General features: G+C 41.7%; 1 protein-coding gene across 2 annotated transcripts in view; it reads left to right on the top strand.

Moving 5' to 3' along the window:
• The window catches only part of slc12a2 (solute carrier family 12 member 2), a 92723-nt gene that overhangs the window by 64524 nt on the left and 5871 nt on the right, over window positions 1-22328 (top strand). The window contains exons 16-23 of one of the 2 annotated variants that reach the window (XM_085794135.1): window positions 700-811; window positions 2911-3051; window positions 4241-4347; window positions 7114-7193; window positions 7784-7927; window positions 12028-12075; window positions 15540-15662; window positions 17102-17213. In XM_085794135.1, the coding sequence (XP_085650261.1) occupies window positions 700-811; window positions 2911-3051; window positions 4241-4347; window positions 7114-7193; window positions 7784-7927; window positions 12028-12075; window positions 15540-15662; window positions 17102-17213 (867 nt within the window). The remainder of the gene's footprint in view (window positions 1-699; window positions 812-2910; window positions 3052-4240; window positions 4348-7113; window positions 7194-7783; window positions 7928-12027; window positions 12076-15539; window positions 15663-17101; window positions 17214-22328) is intronic. The other variant, XM_085794136.1, reaches the window with a different exon arrangement.

Below are 22328 nucleotides of genomic sequence, written 5' to 3'. Positions count from 1 at the left end.
AAATACAAAGAAAAAATCAAATTAAAATTAAACTTAAGTTACATCAGTCCACAAAACATTTTCCCATTAATGTTGTGGAGTGGCAAACTTCAGGCCTGCAATGGAAAGCAAAGCAATTAATGCAGAAAACTAGGAAATTCCAAAGGGTTCACATACTTTTTCTTGCAACTGTAACAGGTGATTAGAGTGAGACAAAAAGTTAGCTAAGGCATAACAAGCATGTAGATAAGTGCAGTCTATCAAAGATCCATAAACTATTTCAAATATTTAAGCATGAGAAGACGATGCTGTTGCGATCTGCACCGAGCTGCGTCCCTGCTCCGGATGCTTCTTCCACGTGTAGCTCATTGTTCCGTGATGTTCCTGAGGATGTATTAGTGATGACGTTCCCATGGCAGCAAACCAAACAGGAGATTAAAAGGCATCTGATGGTGTCCTTGGAATGACTCTGCCGTTCCTCTGAGCTCCTTCATGTCTCCTCTCGCCGCCCTCCCTTAAATCCCGTGGTGCTTAACATATTTGCTTTGATGTGCGCTAGTCCGCTCCTGTTGTTTTTGTCCCGCGCTGAGGAGGCGAGAAGCTTTCCGCCAAAGGTCGGGAGGGAAAAGCGGCAGCAGATTAGAAACTGTGAACTGGACTATAAACATACAGTAAAATCACCTTAATGCTGCTGTGTTGATGTTTTCTGTCGGAGCGCAGGCCCCAGTGTTTGGTGATGACCGGTTACCCCAACTCCCGCCCAGCGATCCTGGACCTGGTCCACAGCTTCACCAAGAACGTGGGCCTAATGATCTGTGGTCACGTCCGCACGGTGAGGAACTCCTCTGCTCATGTCTGTTGTTTGTGTTTGTGGTTATTAAAAAGATCCTAAAAGCCATTTACTACCTCAGAGACTCAAGACACTCAGATAATTCCATATTATTGATAAAAGCATTTATGTAAATACAGAGAGAAGATATAAAGTAAACATGGTAACTACTGTATATGCTCCACATTAGAGATGTCACTATAATCAAAACTATGATTTATAAACTTGACAGATTACAATAGTTATGCACTTTTATTTTAACTTGTGTCATTGTTCACAGAGAAATACAGGTGTAAGGGCATGGAAAGAAAAAATACAAATAGAAAAACATTGATTTAACTGAAAGTGAGCAGTGTGTGTGACTGAGAGCTCTGGCAGCAGTGACGCTCCACCATGTGCTAGGATTTTCAGCTGTCACCTGGTGTCGGCGCATCGGTCATCAGAGTTAATTCTCTGAAAATCCAATTCAGTAAGTCAAGTGGCTCTAATTTAATGTGTTTCATGCTTTGATGGTTTATTTTGCACAAGAAGAAGAAAAAAGGTATGCTCACAAAGATAAATAACAATGTTAAATTTAAAGAAATGCACAAATGACAGAGAAAATAATATTCATATATATAAACACTTAAAAATATTAGTTAGTTAATAATTAAGACCATACATTAAAAAAGATGGGAAATGTGAATATATAAAATTCAATAATATCTTTTGGTATAATGTTTGTTATCATTAGCATAGATATAACATTACCAGTGACCCTTACAGTACATACTGTAATGGAGATTCAGATTAAAGTGAAAAAGGAAGAAAGAAAGAATGCCAATAATGCAAAGGTTAAAGGTCAACAATTAAATATTTCTTTAAGCACCTTTTTTAAACATTTCATGGATGAACCTGGATCATGTTTTAGTTTTTGTGCAACATTTGTAACACCTGCATTGTGTTAGGAAACAATCTATGGTGTAAACATGTGAAGACCTCCCAAAAACAACAAGTTGGAAGCCAAATGAAACATCTAACTGAGCTGTAAATCCTTTGTTCAGTAACAGGTTGCTTTGGTTTCTTTTCAATGTGCATATGAATGATTAATTATGTCAGTTTTAATCTGAGTTACTTAAAAATCTGCGATGATGCTGGCTGATGAATGTCACAGAATGGAGGATGCACGGTGTCGGTAGCGCAGTGGTTAACTCTGATCTCCTGTTCACTCAGCCGTTAGAAGGTCAAAGATATTCATCAGATGTTGTGCAGATGTAGTATCAACTGTAGAGTCATTCCAGGCTTTGAAGGTCAGTGTTGATGCAGAAGAATTTAAAAAATCCAAAACAATCTATGAAACCATCTTAATGTTTGATAAAAACACAGAATATCATGAATATGTTTGATCTATTCCTTAACATTTGTTAGTGGTTTTTCTAACCAGCTATATTCAGGAGGCATGTTGACACATCTTGTTTCTAACCAGCAGCCGTAAGCAACGTGTATGTTCAAGCACTAAATCCATCATTTACTCATTTGAGGCAGATTTTCTCTTTCAGACATGATCTCAGCTCTGTGATCTTTAACCGTCTCTCCTCAGGCGCTCCGTGACTCTGAGCTGAGAATCAGCCTCAGTGGTGACGGGGTGACGTGTTTGTTTCGGTGTACACAAACACACACACACATGCTCATACATACACACAGTCAAAAGCCTTTTACAAATCCAGGCCAGGGCAGAGCAGCTTCACAATGGAAGGGCCACTTTTGATTGGATGAATGCAGGCTCTGTGCGGCCCAGCAGGTCCAGCTCTCGGGAACACGCCGCCCTCCACAAGTGGCCTCTGATCTGCCCTCGTGCCTCCATTAGGACTGAGAGAAAGACCCCGGCACAAGTTAAAGGGTATAAACATTCTCAGCTAATGGTGCTGCTGCAGTTTCCTGGCCGAGGAACAGCTCAGTGAACTCCTCTCTGCAGAAATAAACAAACTCTCTGATGAGGATTCAAAGCAGGACATTGTTCCGTCTTGAAATGCGGATCCACAGATTTATCTCTTCGCATCTAATTTGTTACAAACGATGTGGGATTAGTTATATTTAATGTGTGCGTGTGTGTCTCCCCACAGGGCTACAGAAGGCCAAACTTCAAAGACCTGGCCACGGAGCAGTCCCGGTACCAGCGCTGGCTGCTGAAGAATGAGACCAAAGCCTTCTATACACCAGTGTTTGCTGAGGACATGAGGCAGGGCTCTCAGTACCTGCTGCAGGTGAGAGCAGCCGCTGTGCTGGGATTAAACCTGTAGGATAACACCCGGTCAACAGCAAACCAATGTTGTCCATGCACACAGATAGATTCCCAAAATGCATTGCAGCTCAAGTCCTCTTGTAGACTTGCACAGCTGCCAACAACCCACTTGTGTTGTCTGTTTGAGTTCGTTTTAATAAGTACATGCTCTTGATGGTGTATTTATCACAGCTGGGAAAAATGAGATTTGTTTAAATCACTGAGGATCATCAGCAATCATGTTATGTTGATTTAATTTAGGCCCAGTGTGTCCTCACAGGACGTTTTTGTAAAGTCTACTGTACTGTTTACATATTTAAAGCTGCAGATGACATGTGACAACATGTGTTGCTCTTGTGACTGTTGCTGTCAGCTGAACAGTGGAGGACAACAACAACAACAACAATGGAGCTCAGTGGCACAAATGAATGATATCAGGCTTAAAGGGCTAGTTCAGCATTTTGGCAAATTGGCCCATTGCCATAATCCCTATAGTTTTAGGAGTAAGTTCTTTACCTTTAATTATCGGTGCAAACTATTTTTAGAACGGCGGACCAGAGCCGCGAGCTGCTTAGAGCTATACTACGGAGGCTAATGGGATTTCTTAGTTTCGCTCATCAAACTCCTCAAATACACAATCCAACAACTCCAAAACGCTATTATCACTTATTATCTCATAGCGTGGTGAATGTGCAGGTCACAACTTGTCCACCAGAGCGTTTTGGAGTTCTTGGATTGTTTATTTGATGAGTTTGATGGCATTTTAAAACAGAAGCAAATTAAGATAATTTCATGCAGCTGTAAAATAAGCCTCATCAGTAAGTTTCTCTGGTGTATCTTTGATCTCATGGCCCGGACGGAAAAGTTGGATTGTCCGGGTCTGCTAGAGTCAAGAGGAATTCTGTCTGAGAAGTATTAACCAGCCTGAGAGTGAATCAAGTCAAACTGATAAGAGCTGGCACCAGAATGACAGCATGTGTCATTCTTATGACAGCAGCCTTACAATACAATACAATATAGTGACAATAAGTGATTTCTGACATATCTTATTCTAAGAAGAATCTGGAAGAAGTTTCTTTGGATAGAAAATGTGTCCCAAATAAGTAACTGGCTGTAGATGTAAATCAAGGTCTGCATTAATTTGATTAATTAATTTGTTGTCTGTTCTCTAGGCTGCTGGCCTGGGTCGCCTCAAGCCCAACACCCTGGTGCTGGGATTCAAGAACGACTGGAGGGACGGTGACATGATGAATGTGGAGACCTACATCAGTATGATCCAGTGAGTAGAGCTGCTTCAAAGCCTGAGCTACTAGTGACCTTTACTAAAGCTCCTCTGTGACAACCAGTTAAAGAAAGAGAAACATTTAGTTACTAAATTGACCTGACTGGCTGTTTTCTCCATCTGGATAACAAGAGGGGACCCTACATTTAGAGTAATGTCATATTTGGGTCAATGTTATTTCATCCTTGGTGGAGTTCAGTGTGAATGAACCAGTTCGTGTTGCTCCATTCATTGCCAGATCCCTGTTCTCCTCTCCCTCACAATAGCTGTGTCATCTGAGTATTTCTGGCTGTGGTAAGACTCAGAGTTGTATTTAAAGTCCACCATACAGAGGGAACAGGAGTGGAACCAGAACAGTGCCCTGTGGAGCCCCAGTGCTGCTCAGCGCTGTCTCTAAAGCTGCGTTTACATGGGTCCAAAAATGTATTTATAATCAGATTAATAGGTCAATCAGATTCAAAATGTCTCATTTAAACACCTTAGCAGATCCGATTCACCCGGTTCAAATTAAATTTCCGATCTGATTGAAAGATCTAGTCTGCAGCCATTGATTAATCAGCTTGATATAAACGGCTGAATAGAGTGGATTATTCATTCTGCGCATGCGTAGGTACAGTAGGAGTCAGGTATTGAAATAGGAAACAGGAAAGTCAAAGCAGTGTTGCCAACTTGGCGACTTTCTCGCTAAATCTGGTGACTTTTTTTTGTCAAAAGCGACTAGCGACAAATCTAGCGACTTTTCCCGGTGTTGTTAAAGACGTTTCTGGTTTGGAGTCTCCGACGTGAAAGCACCTATCACTGCCGTAAGCCCCGCCCCCATCCCAAAGCACTCCCCGGCGGTCAGTCTCACAGCAGTTTATAATTGGCCGCAGCTGGGGCCATGTGTACGCAAATTGAATGTGGATCGCTTTATTTAACTCATTGAGTGCCGCGCTCCTTTCCAAAGTTTTAGTCAAGTGTACCGGCAATTTAGACCATTTTTGACTTTTTATTTTAGAGCCATAGTGTATTCTATATTATTGCCACCAACACATACTGTAGCTCAATTGAAAGGTTTAACTTTATGCTTCAAGTGACCACAAACCGTTTGTTTCTACGTGCCTCCGTTCCTGAGAAAAGTCAAGCTAAACATGGCTGGGTTTCACCAAAATCCCTCCTTTTTTTCTAGAAAAGGAGATAGAGCGTCTTTTATGAAAGCTGCGCTGTTTGTGTCTGTCGCTCTTCAGACACTCGCATTTCTGGATCAAAGGGCTCGTATAAGATAAATATATACAACAATTGTTGTTCTATTCACAAAACCACCATCGGGGGCGGGGGGGGCGCCACTAAACAGCAATAACACAGACGCACCGTGCCGTGTCACAGCCTCTCGCCGCGGAACGTGAGGCTCTGCCGGCCACAGCGGCTCGCGAACACCGGTCCCGCCGGTGGTCGCGGTCCGTCTGTGGTACGGGTCGGTGACGGCGGTCTGCTTTGGTCCAGAGACCATCAGATTTTACCGCGGGAGGACTTTGGGGAGGACACGGTGTTGCTCCAGATGAAGACCGGGCGGACTGTGGGCTGAGAGCTTCCTGTTTCTGCTCTGAGCTGCTGGAGCAGCTGGAGCAGGAGCGCAGGTGAGGGCGGAGCAGCAGCGGAGCAGCTGCGCTGCATCTGCATGCAGAACTCCGTTTGCAGAAGCTGAGTTATGATAAAAACTTCCAGATCATGAGCTGTCATGTGACTTTGATCGTCATCTATTTCAGTTCTCATCGTCGTAGAGTCCCCAAATTTACATATAATGTGTATTAAAGTGTCTATTTTCATAATTTAAAAAAAAAGCAAAAAACGAAAAATTCCGTTTTTGGCACTCAACGCATGGGAACGAAAAACGAGAAATTACGTGGTTGGCACTCAATGAGTTAACATTCATGTATACAGATCAAATAACATTCATTTAATCTGATTGAAAACAATCAAATTGAGGAAAACACTGCATGTAAACACAGTTTAAGACACAGTTACCCATGATCCACCCCCATCACTTTAAAAATGGGGGGTTGGATGCTTTTAAATGCACTTGAGAAATTGAACATACTTCTCATGTAATGACCCGACCCAGTGATTATGAGGAGATGTGGTCAGACCTATTATTATATACTTCATCAGGAGGATGTGGCTTTAGTCTCTGTTCCTATGGTAACACCAGCCAGTTGAGTACTGTATATCAGCTCCTGCTCTGTCCCTCTTTCAGAATCACTTCCATCTTCTTCCTCTCGATACTCATTAATCACATTTGCATATGTTTTGTTCCTCCACTTATTCTTTAGCGTTTTTCCTTGCGTTTCTGGTAAACACCTCATGAGCTCAGCGACTGCTCATATGAAATCCTGTTTCCCTGCCGCAGCCTTTATCAGTCATGTGAAAGTATGCGTGAAGGACTTAAGCTGAACCAGTTCCTCCGAGTGGACTGTGGGGGATTATGGCATTAGAGCAGAAGGTCAGAGATGGTCCGGCCTTACAATATTAAAATCACAGCTAATGCGCTCAACAATGTGCCCTTTACTTTCCACCCAGTGAGTAGCCGCCGCGTTGCACACACTGCAACCTCTGCAACCTGCAGGACCGAAACACACGTTTGAACCTCCAAGTGTTGAAGTCTGTTCTCTGCAGGTCACTCAGATCTCTGCAGACTTTATTTGTCTTCCTTTTTAAATGACGTGTATCTGTTTAGGTCCCCCCCCCCGCTGATGTGAATCTCTTGTTTATGTTTTTCCTCCTCAGCGATGCCTTTGACTTTCAATTTGGTGCTGTCATCCTGCGCCTGAAGGAGGGTCTGGATGTGTCCCATATCCAAGGACAAGGTATCAGCCACAAGCTCACACACATTAAAACATGGAAATCCATTTGATCCATCAGTATTGATACATAACAGAATAACATAATAAACTGATCATCAACATGTGTTAAATTAAACACCAGAGATATTTTTGAATACCTTTTTACTGTTTTACTTTTTAATTACTGTACTTGGCTCAGACTTTATAGTCACTTGATCCTACATTTCCCATAATGCACTTTGACAGCAGTTTTGCTCCTGATAATAGAAAGTCTGTGTTATTAACTGAGGGTGGAAAGAAAGACAAGAGGGGGTTTTCAGGCAGAAAGGGTCTAATGAAGAGATCATGTGAATTGCATTATGGGAAATGTAGGCTTCAGTGTTTTTTTGCACCCGGCAATATACTAGGGGCTAAAAGTGTTTAAGAATATTTTTCTGCCTCAAACCTGACTGGGGATTTAGCTTTTTAATCACAAGAGACTGTCTTGCCCAAAGTGCCCCCCCCCCCTTTTATCTAAAAGACTTTTCTCACACTCACATTATTTCTCACCCCCTCCTCGCTGTTATTTTTCTTCTCTTCAATCACTCTCTCCCTCTCATCCCACTTCCTCCCAGATGACTTGCTGTCCTCCCAGGAGAAGTCCTCGGGGATGAAAGATGTGATCGTGTCCATAGACACCAGCAAAGACTCGGATGCTGATTCGTCCAAGCCGTCCTCCAAGGCCACCAGCCTCCAGAACAGTCCAGCTATACAGAAAGGTTAGCAGCCTCCGTGTTAATGCAGCGACACTCTCAGATTGCTTTTCATATCCTCTCGTTGTCTACCAGTCAGACTTGAGACGATGTTGACATGTAGAGACAGAGGGGGAACTGAAAAGTCATAATTTATCAAGGTAGATTCATATATTTGTATATTGAAGCAGCAAGCCATTAGACAGGGTTCCTACACAAGTATGGAAAGTATGGATTTTATACATTTATACAGTATGGAAAATGGAATCTATTGTATGGAAATATATTTATCTTCTTAATACTTATCTGGGTTTGGTCTTATCTGAAGATATTATTTTGTATGTGTATACAAAATAGAGATAGAAAATAGAGAGATATTCATTGTATATCTTGTATTATTAATTATTCTGTATGCGCTATTGTACCTACCTAGTAGCTACAATCTCCTGGAAATTATTTGGTAATATAATGGCATACAAATTCAGAATAACCAAAAACAAACCATTAATTGCATAATCTATTTACATGGTACACATCTAATTACTCTAATGTCACAAATGATTTGAATTTTATTACTGAGAAGTCTGGAAATTATGGAATTTTGAAATTTCAAATGTGTAGGAACCTGATTAGAGCACTTATAGCTATAAACACCTTATTTATGCTTAGTGTGTGTTTGTGTGTGTGTATGTGTGTGTGTGTGTGTTGCGCAAACCCAATTTCAGTCCATGCCGGAAGAAGGCTTTTCATCTTTTCATCCAGGAAATCAGTTTAACACCGTTCTTTCAGATCCCTCTTAATCCATCAATGGCCTTCCTTATTTTGCCAGCACACACACACACAAACACACACTCACACATACATATACATAGGGAGACAGAGAGCACACACAGAGAGCCTTGACAGGAAGTCGCCTCAGTGACACATGACCCCATTCGTCCCACTGGGCCCAGTTTGTTAGTCCACAGATGTCTCGGGCCATAATGTACTGTACTGTGTGTGTGTGTGTGTGTGACAGAGAGAGAGAGAGATCACCATCAGTGTCGTGTATAAGTGCCACCCACACAACTCGAGCAGAGCAAGCAAACACACTAACTGGTCCCAGATTGTGGGAACCAAACGTTCCCAAGGACGGGCCGACCGCCGGGCCGACCGAGGTCCAGAGGAGCGTTTGTGTTGACTGAACAACAAGCCCCCCCCCCCCCTCCGCCACTGTCACGTTCAGAGTCTTTTTTTGCCTTTAATGTTCAGAATCAGAATCAGAATCAGGTTTTATTACCAGGTATGTGTGAGCATACATATAAGGAATTTTCTCCGGTTCTTAGCTACTCTCTAACTGACTACTACAGTACAAAGAATAAATAAAGTTACATTTAAATATAGTTAAATTACGGGCTGGGAAGAATTTACAAATGAGAATTTACAAAAATTACAATATACAGTTTCACAATGATGAGCAATATTCACACACCACACAAGATGAGTTCCTTGATTAGTTTAATCCTCTTTGTCCTGAGCCATCATTAAAACCAGATCTGGGCCCAGTTCTCCTGGTCTCAGTGGAGCTCATTTCCACTCTGAGTCACCTCCTCACTGTAAGAGTCTCACTTTAATCCATACACGCTCCCAGTGGAGGAGTCCAGCAGAATTAGAGCTGATTCATATGTATTTAATACTGTCTCATGTCTGCGTTTTTCTGTTGTTTTTTTATATTTCCATTTCATTGTATTCTCTCTATTTTATTTGATATATAAAACAGGATGTATATAGTGTATATTTTCTTTAACTTGCAGTATGTCCTCTATATTCAAACTGTATGGCCTTGCTGCTACTGGATGCTTATATTTGTCTCTAAGTCTAAGCTTGGAGCATCCAGTCAATTTTCAAATTAAAACACCCTGTGTAGACTCCTGCTGTATGTGGACATGTGACAGTGTACTGTATCCTATGCAGTGTTGGAGCATGTAGTTTAAGGAGTTGTTATGAAGAGAATCCTCCTGGTCCCAAAAAGAGTTGTGAAACAGCATGAGAGTGAATTGTTGGAACAGTCATCAGGGAAACTGTTTTTTCTCTCCTCCCTGTTTGATGTCAACAAGGAACAGTGACATGAAGTGTATGTGTGTCCTTTGGTCTGTGTCCCATCCCAGAGTGGTGATGGTAAGAGCTAGTTTGTCATGTTGGGATGTCAGATGTGTTGGGAAGAGGAGATGAGTTGTCTTTAACAGCTTGTTCAGGAGAGTCTGGTGTAGGAACACAGAGTCTGAGGAGGAGCAGGAGGCTGAGTGATTGAGTTCCAGTGGACGCAGCCGAGCCAGGAGTCTCTGTGGAGGCTGAATTAGCGGCTGAATCAGATCCAGGCAGCCGTGGGTAAACCAGAGAAGGTCAGGGAGAGTAACACGTGAACTTTTAGACCGGCAGAGAGAAATGAGCCCGAGGCATCAGCAGCCATGTGGTCCATCTACTGTAGGTCTGCCCCCCTCCCCTCCCCCCCAGCTGCTCAGTGACACGCTGCTGATGTGATACCCACCACTGCTCCTGTGGTAACCTGTATGTGTGTGTGTTTTGACTTTTAGTAAACCTTGCCTTTAGGTTATTCTCCTGATGATTGCTCTGTTCTGCTGTTTAGACAGTTACACCATGTTTCCTCCACCTGGCACCAGCTCCACTCCACTCGCCCTTTCTTGCCTTTCCATTAGGTAAACGTACCTGGCACTACTTTTCTGGTTCTGTACCACCTCGGCTCAGGTTCCAAGGTACTAAAAGGTGACGTGAAAACACTGCACTGCTGTTTTCATTCCCGCTGTGGGGCTTTTAAATATTTTCAGATGAGAAAGTAACCGTTTACATCCCAACATGTGGTCAGTTTATCTAAATAACACCTTTTTGGAAATTTGCTCTGATATTTTCTGAGATGTGAAGGACCGTCTATCGGACCAGCACCTGGTCTCCATTAGTGTAGTTTTTGGCGTCCTGTTTTAATTTTAGTCGTTGTGTCACACTGTCATTTTAGTTTTTATTAGTTTTAGTCGCGTTCATGCTCTTTTTGTCTAGTCAAGTTTCAGTCGACTAAAACTCTGAGCATTTTAGTTTTATTTTAGTTAGAATAACACATGACTATTTTAGTCTAATTTTAGTCGACGAAAACTGACGACATTTTAGTTTAGTTCTAGTCAATGATTTGAATCTCTTTCTAGTAATGTAATTCTATTTAACCCAGTCAATATCATAAAATGACCTAGTATAGTAACTACTGTATAGACAAAGCCACATTTTTCTTGTAGTCAAACCCAGTTCACAATTCAAGCATGGTTATTGTTACCTTTATAGACTCAAGAATACATCCATTCCAGACATGGAAGATACTGCTCAACATATTTATTTTCAGTTCCCTCACACTATATTTAGCAGATATTTTGGAGAAACATACTTTACACACACTCTCTCTTACACACACACAAACAAATACACATACACGCTAGTCTTTATAGATTTACCGCTGGTTGATATAATTCCTTTTAGAAGAAAAATGTTGGTCTGACAGATTAAATCAAAGTCATTGACTTTAAAGTGAAGCTTCATGTTTGTACTGGACAGAACTCTGGTCTCTATATGAACAGATATCACCACATTTCAACTAATGTGTTAAATGAACAGATCTATCTCTAACTCTAAAGGCGGTATCAACCTCCAGAATAAAATCTGGTACCAAAGCTGAGTGGAGTGGAGTGGAGCTACGGAGTGTAAACGCGGCTTCAGACTGTTTAGATGTGTCATGAATGTATCAGTGTAAGTTTAAAGGAGTTAGTTAAAGGAGCAGCTGATGTGACTGAGGAGCTGTGAAGGTCTTCAGATATGTTGAGAAGTTGCTGAGTTGAACCTGGCTCAGGACACAGATCCACCAATCAGGTTGAAGCTTTTAAATGAGTCGGATAATCTTCACCAGTGATTCCTCCATCCTCATGGACCTGTGTGTTGTCTGTTGCCATGGAGCTCCCATCAGGACCAAACCGTCCATAAGCATCTGCTGTGTTTCCATGGCGCTGTGCGTTGACAGCACGTTGAAACAACATCTCACCTCACTTATGGTTTTTGTTCTTCTTCTCTCCTTTTGTCTCAACTTCTCCCAGATGACGACGACGACGGCAAAGCTCCGACTCAGCCCCTGTTGAAAAAAGGCAGGAGATCCACTTTATTGAGTTGCCTTAAAATCTCTTTCTCTGTTTCTCTGCTTTGTTTTATTCCTCCCTCCATCTCTCCTTCTTCTTCTCTCTGGCGTGCTCCTTCCCTCTGAGGTCATACTTTCCTTTCTTCGTGCTCTCTCTCTCTCTCTCTTTTTCCGGCACCACATTTTTCACAGTATATTTTGAATTCCTCTCGACATACCGTCCCGCTCCCCGCTGTCTCTGCCTTGTGTCTCTGGCCGTCTGTCCCGTGTTTCCGGCCCGCTGGCTTCTGGGCTTCAGGGGAATAACATCTAGTCTTTGCCTTTCTTTCTCCTGCTCTTTCTCCAGCTTGTAGCTCAAGCCTAGTCTCTCTATATATGTGTGTGTGTGTGTGTGTGTGTGTGTGAAGCTGCCTTTAACTCAATCCAACTCTTGAGTAGTTAATGTCGCGAGTGTGCGCCAACATTTCAATTTCCTCCAAAACTGTCGTCAGCCTCTCGCCCTGCTGTTTCTTCTCTCTCTCTGACGGTGACACTTTGTCTGTAGCTTCTTTCTCTTCCAGGATGAAATCCTCCTCCTGTCTCCATGTTTCCAGCCCTGTCACTAACTCCTGCTAACTCACTGCTTCTCTCCTGTTTGTTTTGCTGTTCAGTATCGACGCTGTCTCCCCCTGCGGTTCATTCAACAGATCAACACACACTAGAATCATATACCACCTATAAGAAAACATGAAGAGTCGTTCTGCCTCCCACTAAAGAGAAGTCACATTTAAAGGGATAGTATCATTTTTTTAAAATGGGGTTGTATGATCTACAAATAGCCCCTAAGTACTTTAATTGCAGTAGAAGACTCTCTACACTCCTCCCGTTAGCAACGCCAGCCCATAGCCCTGGCCAGAGATTTACAACATACATTGTTGTGAATGGACCCAAAGAAACGGCCTATTTTCGCGGCCTAAAAGAGGTTTTATGTGGAAAAAAAATACACAGTTCCATTGTTTTTTCCCGCCCTTCAAAGTGCAGGAAAAACGCCGTTTTTATTTGGACCTAACCAACTCACGTATCCCTCCGCCCAGGGTTAGCGCCCGCCGATCAGCAGTTGGTACTGCGTTTTTCCTGCACTTTGAGGGGCTGGAAAAAATTATAATATAGCGAACAATGGAACTGTGTATTTTTTTTTCAGGTAAAACCTCTTTTAGGCCGCGAAAATAGGCCGTTTCTTTGGGTCTGTTCACAACACTGTATGTTGTAAATCTCTGGGCAGGGCTATGGGCTGGCGTTGCTAACGGGAGGAGTGCAGAGAGTCTTCTACTGCAATTAAAGTACTTAAAGGCTATCTGTAGATCATACAACCCCACTTTAAAATAAATGCTACTATCCCTTTAAAAGCAGAGATCCAGACTTAACTTTCTTACCAGGAGCCCAGTGGCCCCACCTAACCTAATAGTTTAGGAGTGCAAGCAGAAAATTTAGGGGTGCACACCAAAAAATTGAATATTCACCTTGGCCTGACACCTGTAATGTGAGATTCCAGATTCTTTGAGTCGCTTCTTTCCTTCACCAGTGTTAAAAAACCAAAGAGGCAAAATGCTCCTATTACTGTAGAAGGCAGCCTGGGGCCCTGCAAAGCAATAAAACCTTATTCAGCTCACATGGATTTAATAGTTGAGTTTGTTTTTTGTCAGAGTGAGATCTAGAAAGGTCAGAAGAAGTATTATGTAACAAAAACTCAGCATAATGTATTCACTGAGCCTGGCTAGTCAGAGTGTTGATGTCATTTTCAATAGTATCCTATGTACAGAAATAAACCCACTATATGAACTGAAGTCTTGGACCACCTACACACTTTACCTACCAGAGCTTTTGTAACATTCAATTCTAAATCCATGGCCATTAATATGGAGTTGAATGGTAAATGGACTTTTTCTAGTCTCCAGGACCACACATTGACAACCAAATGGTACACTTTGACCAGCAGGGAATCAAACCACCAACCTTGTGGTTTATTTATTTATTTATTTAAAGGTTTAATAATCAGGGCCAATGCACATTAATAAAACATTTTAACAAATGTAAACATGCCAGAATTAGCCAAAAGGCTATTTTACATCTGCTGTCCCTGGACTGATGTTAAGTAGTCACCCTGAAGGAGAATACAATGATTTAGTTATAAACAAACAGATAATACATGAAAGGATTAGAAGACTGAATCTGAATAAAGATTAAAAGGGTGAAAACTAGGCAAAAGTCCACACACAAGCTAACATAAACTCAGCTCAAACAACAGACAAAACAGAAGCAACGTTAAGCAGCAACACCGACATCAACAAAAGTTGATTACGCAAGACACAATAACAAACTAGTAGTTCACAAACAAGCAGAACATAGACACTAAACACATTAAAAGCCAATGCACAAAAAACAACAGTAATACTAGGCAATTAATAAACTGACAGACAACATGACTGATGGCATCAGAAAGCACCGACCCGTTCATCCAGAAGCATTTGTCAGACATCTTGATGAGCTGAAGCATTAATAATCTTCTACAAAACGTTACAGTTGGCACATTACAGTCAGTCAGGTAATGATAGATGACTAAGAGGTGTGGTCCAATACTTTTGTCCATATATAGTCTATACAGTCTGTACATAGAAAGACAAATGCATCAATTCACAGATACTTCAGACATATTCAACTTTTTTCTGATTTATGCAAGTGTGATAGACAATAAACCATTGACCATAAATATCACAGCAGATGAGTTATTTTCATCTTTACACATAAAACAGTGTAAATATAGAAAATGAACATACAGGACATTTGAAACAGTGGCAGATCCATAGCTGACTACAACATAAAACCTTCAGCTCAACTCTAAAGTAAAGCTGCAAATGTGGTTTTCTTCAGGAAATCAGTCTTCTAACCTGCGCTGTGGAATTCCTTTGAAAGTAAAACCTCCTGCTCTGGTCAGGTGCAGCTCAGAGGCCGACTTCATAGTAAAGAATTCAGCCCTGATCTTATCATCTCACCTATAGTGTCAGTGCTTCTGCTCCTCTTTCCTCCCTGAGGATTATTCATAAATGTTTAGTCCTCCATCATATGAAACAGAAAATGAAGAGTTCCTCTCTGTGATCAGTCTCTGGTGGTGTTTTAGTCTCCTGACTCTCAAGCCTCAGAAAACAGTGAACAAAGGGAACAGATTTAGCCAAAACAAGTAAAACTGCTGGTTTAATGTTTCGTCTCTTCGGGGTTACGTGCTCACAATCACATTCTTTTTCAAAATAAGAGTCAAAATACAGTCAACCGAACACAAGACAGCATCATCCTGCAGCCTCACTAAACTCTCAGTAACTGGCAAAGCTACACAAACTACACACAGTCTGGGGTTTCTTCTTCATCACACACTTTTACAGTTTTAGTTTTAACAGTTTTCCTCTGTTCTGTTGCTTGTGTGTGTGTGTGTGTGTTTTGTAGACAAGAGGAGTCCGACTGTCCCGCTGAACGTGTCTGACCAGAGGCTGCTGGAGGCCAGCCAGCAGTTCAGGAAGAAACAAGGGAAGGGCACCGTGGACGTGTGGTGGCTGTTTGATGATGGAGGTGAGTCTGCCAGAGAGAGAGACGTCCAGTTTACAGCAGAGTCCTCTGTTCCACACTGAGCTGTCTGCCAGGCTGGGAGCCAGGCATCAAAATAAAAGAACTCCTCAGAACAGCAGCGTCGTGTCACACCTCCCAAAGTTAAAACATTTGTCCTGCATTATTTCCTGAAACACAAACTTTGTGTTCCAGGGAGACTGGATGTTAACCCTTAGAGGTCTGTGCCTATGTTGTCAGTTTTTAAATACCTTTTTTTTTTTTTTTTTTTTTTTTTTTATTTCTTTGGGCTTTTATGCTTTTAAATGATAGGATAGTAGAGAGACAGGAAATGAGGGTATCCTCTGTATATGGGCTGCCTGCCTGTTTTGAATACTTCTGATTTTGCTTTTATATACCACATAAAAAAATGTTTTATTAACATGTTGCGCCCAAAAATACACAACAATTTAGTAAAGTAGTATCAGCTGTTTGAACCACTTTTTTCCATAAAAAAATGACGAATAAATGGAAGGAAATGCAACTCCTGCCCAAATGCCCATCCCATCCCACTTCTACACCCAGATAAATATCTTTGTACTATCAAATTAAAACATCATATCTCTGGTTTTACATCGACATCAAACAAAAAGTCTGCAAGTTGCCAGCAGCGCTCCAGGTGAGTGAGTTTTGACTGAGAATTAAAAGCGTCACATGATCTGATCATAGATCTTAACACTCACATCAACATGTTAAATCCAGCTGTCACTGCTCATGTTAATGTGTTAACTTGCTCCTTATTAAACTGGGTTTGGGGCGTTTGTCACACCAGTGAGGTGTAAAGTTGTGTCGGGGGCCGGAGGCGGGGCTCAGGTGTTCACCACACTGACATGTGATGCTTCAGGTCTGATCCTCCTTCATCACATCAGCCGCAGCACTGTTGGCAGCACAGACACTGACTCAGTGTGGTGCAGGAAGAACTCATGTGTGAAGTCCAGTGGTTTATGAAGAGGTGCTGTAACATAATATGATGGCAGCTACAGTAGTCATCTCTTCTCTTTCAAGAAAAGTTGGACAGAAAGCTGCTGTAGCTCCTGTAGGGATGGTGTGATGGTGAAGAGGCAGCAGATGTGTAATGTTCACATCGTGGAGACTCTTTGACTTCAGCCCCGTCAAGTTCTGGTCCAGCTGCTTTCATGCTCCGCCCCTTTAATTATAGATGTACCAGGAACTGATTTGTGTGGACTTGGGGCAGCTTATTATCCCAGAATGCACTGCACACCTACCAGCAGCAGCAGCTAAGGGTCTGAGCTCAGTGTTAACAATGAGAATAACGAATTAGATTTCACTTTCAGTTGTGTTTATGGGTAACCACCAGTGCTGAACTGAGCTGCTGCTTCAAATGTAAAATTGTCCTCGGTGTGACTTTAGACCTGACTCTCCACTGCCCCCCCGTCCTCCTCCAGGTCTGACCCTGCTGATCCCCTACCTGCTGACCAACAAGAAGAGGTGGAAGGACTGCAAGATCCGCGTCTTCATCGGCGGCAAGATCAACAGGATTGACCACGACCGCCGAGCGTGAGTACCGCTGCTGCTGCTGCTGCTGCTTCACCACTCAGTCCAGGTTCATGTGAGATCACAGAAGAGATGTTTGATCAGTTTGGCTGACAGACCGTCACACAGAGCAGCATGAAGCCCTGAACGGTTGTCACCATGTCCACACATCACTGCTGTTACAGTTAGTCTGTGAAAGCAGCTTTCCTTTCAGCACCACACTCCTCTGCTCAGCTGCTGCTGACAACATTACACACTTAGAGACACACACACACACACACAGTTGATGCTGGGTTTCCAAAAACATTTTTCTCACCTCATGAAGTTTTCAGATTTAAAATCAGCTTCTCTAAAGTGACTTTGCTGGATTTCTTTAGCCACGTTTTCAGGGTTTTACAGGGTTCCACTGCAGGAGCCCTGGGCGGGGCTTGAGGTTTAAACAAGAGCAGTAAAAGACAGACTGCCACACAACGATAACCTGATGATCTGATTTTTTTTTTTTTTTTTTTAAATTCAAAACACACACCACTACAAACAAAACAATTATGTTTGACGCTCCAAACTGTTGCACACTGCGTCGCTTCAAGAGTCCAGCAGATCCTGTACGGTCCTACAATTTAGATTTTAGTAGCCATGAACACAAGACCTGAACTGACTCTGGGTCCTTAAATCATACTTTTTCAACATAAACCTATTGACTAGGATTTTAGAACCAGAGAGGGCATCTTGACAAAAGCCACAAGACGCAGGGCGGTGCGTGGCGCAGTGGTTAAGGCGGCCGCCCCATGTAGAGGCTACATTCCTCAACGCAGCCGTCCACGGTCTCGCATCGGTCAGACCTATCCTGCATGTCATTCCCCCTCTCTCTGCCTCCCCCTTTCCTGTCTATCTCTACTGTGTATCGAATAAAGGCCAAAAAAAAGCCCAAAAATATACTTAAAAAAAAAAGCCACAAGAAGCAGCTGAAAGCTCCAGACAGTTTTCAAGTGGTGGATCCTGAGCTAAGAATCGTTGTTCTGACTTCATTCCATTCTCTGTCATGTGTTTATGTGGCTGGTTAGAGGCTCTGTGGTGCATTAAAGGACCCTGAGTCATAATGACACGAGAAATGTGGGTTTTAAAGTTTCAAGTAAGTTTTTAAAACCCTGCAAAGTGATTCTGATGGAGCCATAAAGTCAGCCTACAGACTATTGACAGTCTGGAGAGAGAAAAGAGAGATGAATATAAAGGATGGTGAATGTGGTTGTCACCAGCATAAATGATACTATTGTGGTTAGTAAAGTGAAAACAGGAGGAAACCACCAGTGTGGAGGACGGAGCCGCTGAGGTTTGGAACAACAACGGCTGACGTGAACGTGGCCTCCGCTCTGTGGTCGATCCTCGGAGCCAAAACACCCACTGCTCTTATTATGTTGTTGTTGTCAGGAAGTTACTATTCACTTCCACCGCAATGGCTCTGCTCACTGGGCTCATTACAGTGTCACCGTGAGGGTGACGAGACTCCAGGACGCTGCACACACCAGTGTAGCAACCCAAAACATACAGTCATAATGGCCGATAACGTAATAACTTGCCAATAATGTGATAAAATGCTTGAGTCAATAGCATAATAACATTTGGTAACCCTTTAATTGACAGGCCGCAAATTACGTGCTAATGTCACGAAATAGCCAAGAAATGACAGACAAGTAATTGCATCATAATGTTTAGAAATAGCCTAGAATGGTTCATTTCATAGTAATGTCGAGAAATATAGCTAAGAAATAGCAATTGATTGTGTACAAATAGCCCAGAAATATCAGTCAATTACAAGGACTTGGTGGAGAAATAACTATGAAATTGACTGTTAGTTCCAAGCTATTTCTTGACATTACTAGGCAGTAACTTGTTATTTCTTGGCTATTTCTTGACATTATCACATAATTATTATGTAATTACTGGCTTTTATATAAAAGGGATAGTTCAAAGGCGGAAATACTGTGCGCCATGCAGAGCTCACGTCTCTGCCCCGCTGATCTCAAAACAACATGCACCGACAATTAAAGGTAATGAGCCTACTCCTATGACTATAGGGATTATGGCAATAGGCGAATTTGCCAAAATGTTTAAATATCCCTTTAAAGGGTTACCTATTTCGCCAATAATATAATAAGTTATAACGTTATTGGCCTAGTATTAAAAACCCCTTTGAACGTGTAGATGAGACACAGGCACACAACGCAGAACTTAATTGTTTCACAACTGTGATATCTTCTACCCAAAATCATAAAGTGATACATATATTATTACATTATCAGCTCCAGTTAGTACAATGTTTAGAAGTTTGTTTTTTTATTAATACTAGGCCAATAACGTAATAACCAGTCAATAATGTGATAACTCATTACATTACTGGCAAGTTATTGGCTGTATTATATTTAAAATGGCCAAAATTATAAGGTTATTGACAGTTATTACGTTATTGGCTGTTATTATATGTCTGGGGATTTTAAAGGAGGTTTGTGCCTCCAGTGTTTATACTAAGCTCATCTCAACGCCGCCTTCAGCTCTGTGCATGAGATTAACCAACCAGCAGGATTCACTGAAATGTTGCGCTGCTCCTTTAAGAATGTAACATTTCAAAATATTATCTTTGTCGGCACAAACCTAAACCTTGGTGACAGGGAAAGCACAAAAGCATCTGTCACCCTCTGCTGTTAATACACCTGTTCACACACACACACACACACACACACACACACACACCCCACTCTAACTGTCTCTCATTGTCCCCTACAGCTGCCTCCTACTTCCTTTTGTTGGATAAAATTAGCTTGGAGCTAGCAGCTGAGGCTTTTATCTCAGTGTGTGAGCAGTGAGCACACAGCTCAGGGCGCACTTTGAAATCTCCCTCTGCGCTCACAGCAAAAATATTAACTGTCCTTTTCAACACATTCAATATTTCTCCATTAAATGTGCATCAACTCACACAGGCAGCGTTAATGCTGTTGTTTTGATTGCTTTGTAAAAACATCTCAATTACTATAATGACTCAGTAGATTTCATAGGGAATGCTTCTGGGTTTGATTTATTACCTGAGTTAAATTGATCATTAGTCTCATGTGGCTGAATGTCTGAAGGCAGATGTGACGGTGTATCGATGGAGACAAAAGAAAAGTCCCAAACAAAAAGAAGAAGCTTTGTTCACCTAAAGCAACTCAACACTGACCCAAGATCTGGTCATGTGAGGTAAAAATTAATAGCTTTGGGTCAACTGTTAATGCATACATGAATATTTAAAAACAGAAGGGGTTCGCTCTTGATTGTCATCAGGTCTGAGCTTAAATAGACAAAGTGAACAACATGCTGATCATGACAGCCAGACAATCAATCAATCAATGAGATACAAGTACAAATTTACAAGTTCATCTATAAAAGGCAAGTACATACAAATACCAGAAATAGCATGAAAAATATATAAAAGAGTAATACAAAGTCCATCATCTGACATCAAATACCATCTTGTCTATGAATATTTATACCTTTGCACTGATGAGACGGATGTTTCCAGGTTTACGTCTCAGTCTCCTGAACGTTTAATCTCAGTGACGTCTTGGCAGAAATTTTAAAGATGAATGGATGGTCACTGTGACCTCACTAAATACCACATGGGCCATATTTTCATTCACTAATTATGACACAGTTTAACACAATTGTTTGTGAAGACCTTTAATGTCATTGTGACATCAAAATGTCCCACAAAAAAAGACGTCTCTGCAGCTCAGGAAGGAGAGACGAAGAAGGACAAAGTGTATGATCTTATGAAGTTACAATTTGGGTTGAAACAAAATCAGTTCCAGTTATGTAAGTGCTTACAAGTGCAGTAGTTAATCTCCTCCAGCTCCTTCTAACGTTTGGCAGGAAGTGGACAGCTCCTGTTTAGTTGGAGCGCTGACCCTGAACTAAAACAGTTACTAAACCAAAACAATCCAAAAGCTACAAGAGGTTAAGAGCTGTGTGTGTGTTGCTGCTCTGTAGCTATGACCCTCAGTGTGTGTGTGTGTGTGTGTGTTTGTGTCCCCATCTGTGTCCCCAGAGGCCATGCAAGGCCAACCCAAGGTCAGAGTACGTCCAACACATGAGTCACCCTGCTATTCAGTATTATTCCTGGACTCATCCTGTTGTTCAGTTGTGAGCATTTCATTTGCCCCAGAGGGCGATTCAGTTATATGATCTACATGTACCCGACAGAAATGTAACAGAGAACAAACCACACACACTGACAAGGTGATGAGCAGAGGTGGGCATGTTACTAATTAATAATTAGTTATCGTTACGACAGTAGTTACTTTCTCCATAAAGTTACAGAGTTAGGAACGGAATTACTACATTATAAAAGTACCAGGAAAAGTAACTATTGTGTTAGTTGAACTAATTAACTAACCAACTCACTCAGTATTCCTCCGCACAGGAGCCTGTCTGTGCAGAGGAATACTGAGTGAGTAGGTTAGTTCCAGATTAACATCTAGTTGATGGACTGAAAAAAAAAAAAAAATTTTTTGCCTATATAATGTACACTTAAACGCAGGGGTCTTCAACGTTTTTCAGGCCAAGGACCCCCAAACTGACGGAGAGATGGAGCAGGGACCCCTACTATATTAAGAAATTGTTTATTATAATTAACCGGGTCAAGTGCCACGTATAAACACACCTTGTTATTGTGCGTTCAATACTAAGCTATTGAAATAATACACAGGTTCATATATTCATGTTTTTACTTTGTACAGTGAGTAGGGGGCCGTTCCTCTGCAATTTATAAACAGACCTTGTTTCACTGATACCAATGCTGATATCAACTATGTCTGTCAACTGCATGTATTCATGCAGACAAGCTATTCAAATTGACCTTTTTATTTGAAACATAAATGTAGAAATGAAAAAATATAAAAATTGTCGACTCAACACCTCCGCGGACCCCCTAGGGGCCACGGACCTCCTGTTGAAGACCTCTGTTTTAACAGGTATATTATTTTGTAATGGGACTTCTTAAGACAAGTAACGGCGTATTTTATTGTCAGTAACAGTAACGGCGTTATAAAGGGGGAAACGGTAACTTTTTTGATTACTTTTACTGAAGAAAGTAGCGACGTTGGTTATTTA

This window comes from Trachurus japonicus, chromosome 12, assembly GCF_045865225.1.
Source record: "Trachurus japonicus isolate A0001 chromosome 12, Traja_1.0".
In the NCBI taxonomy this organism is placed as follows: Eukaryota; Metazoa; Chordata; class Actinopteri; order Carangiformes; family Carangidae; genus Trachurus; species Trachurus japonicus.
The sequence above is the reverse complement of the archived record's forward strand: the minus strand, read 5'-3'. Positions and strand labels throughout refer to the sequence as shown.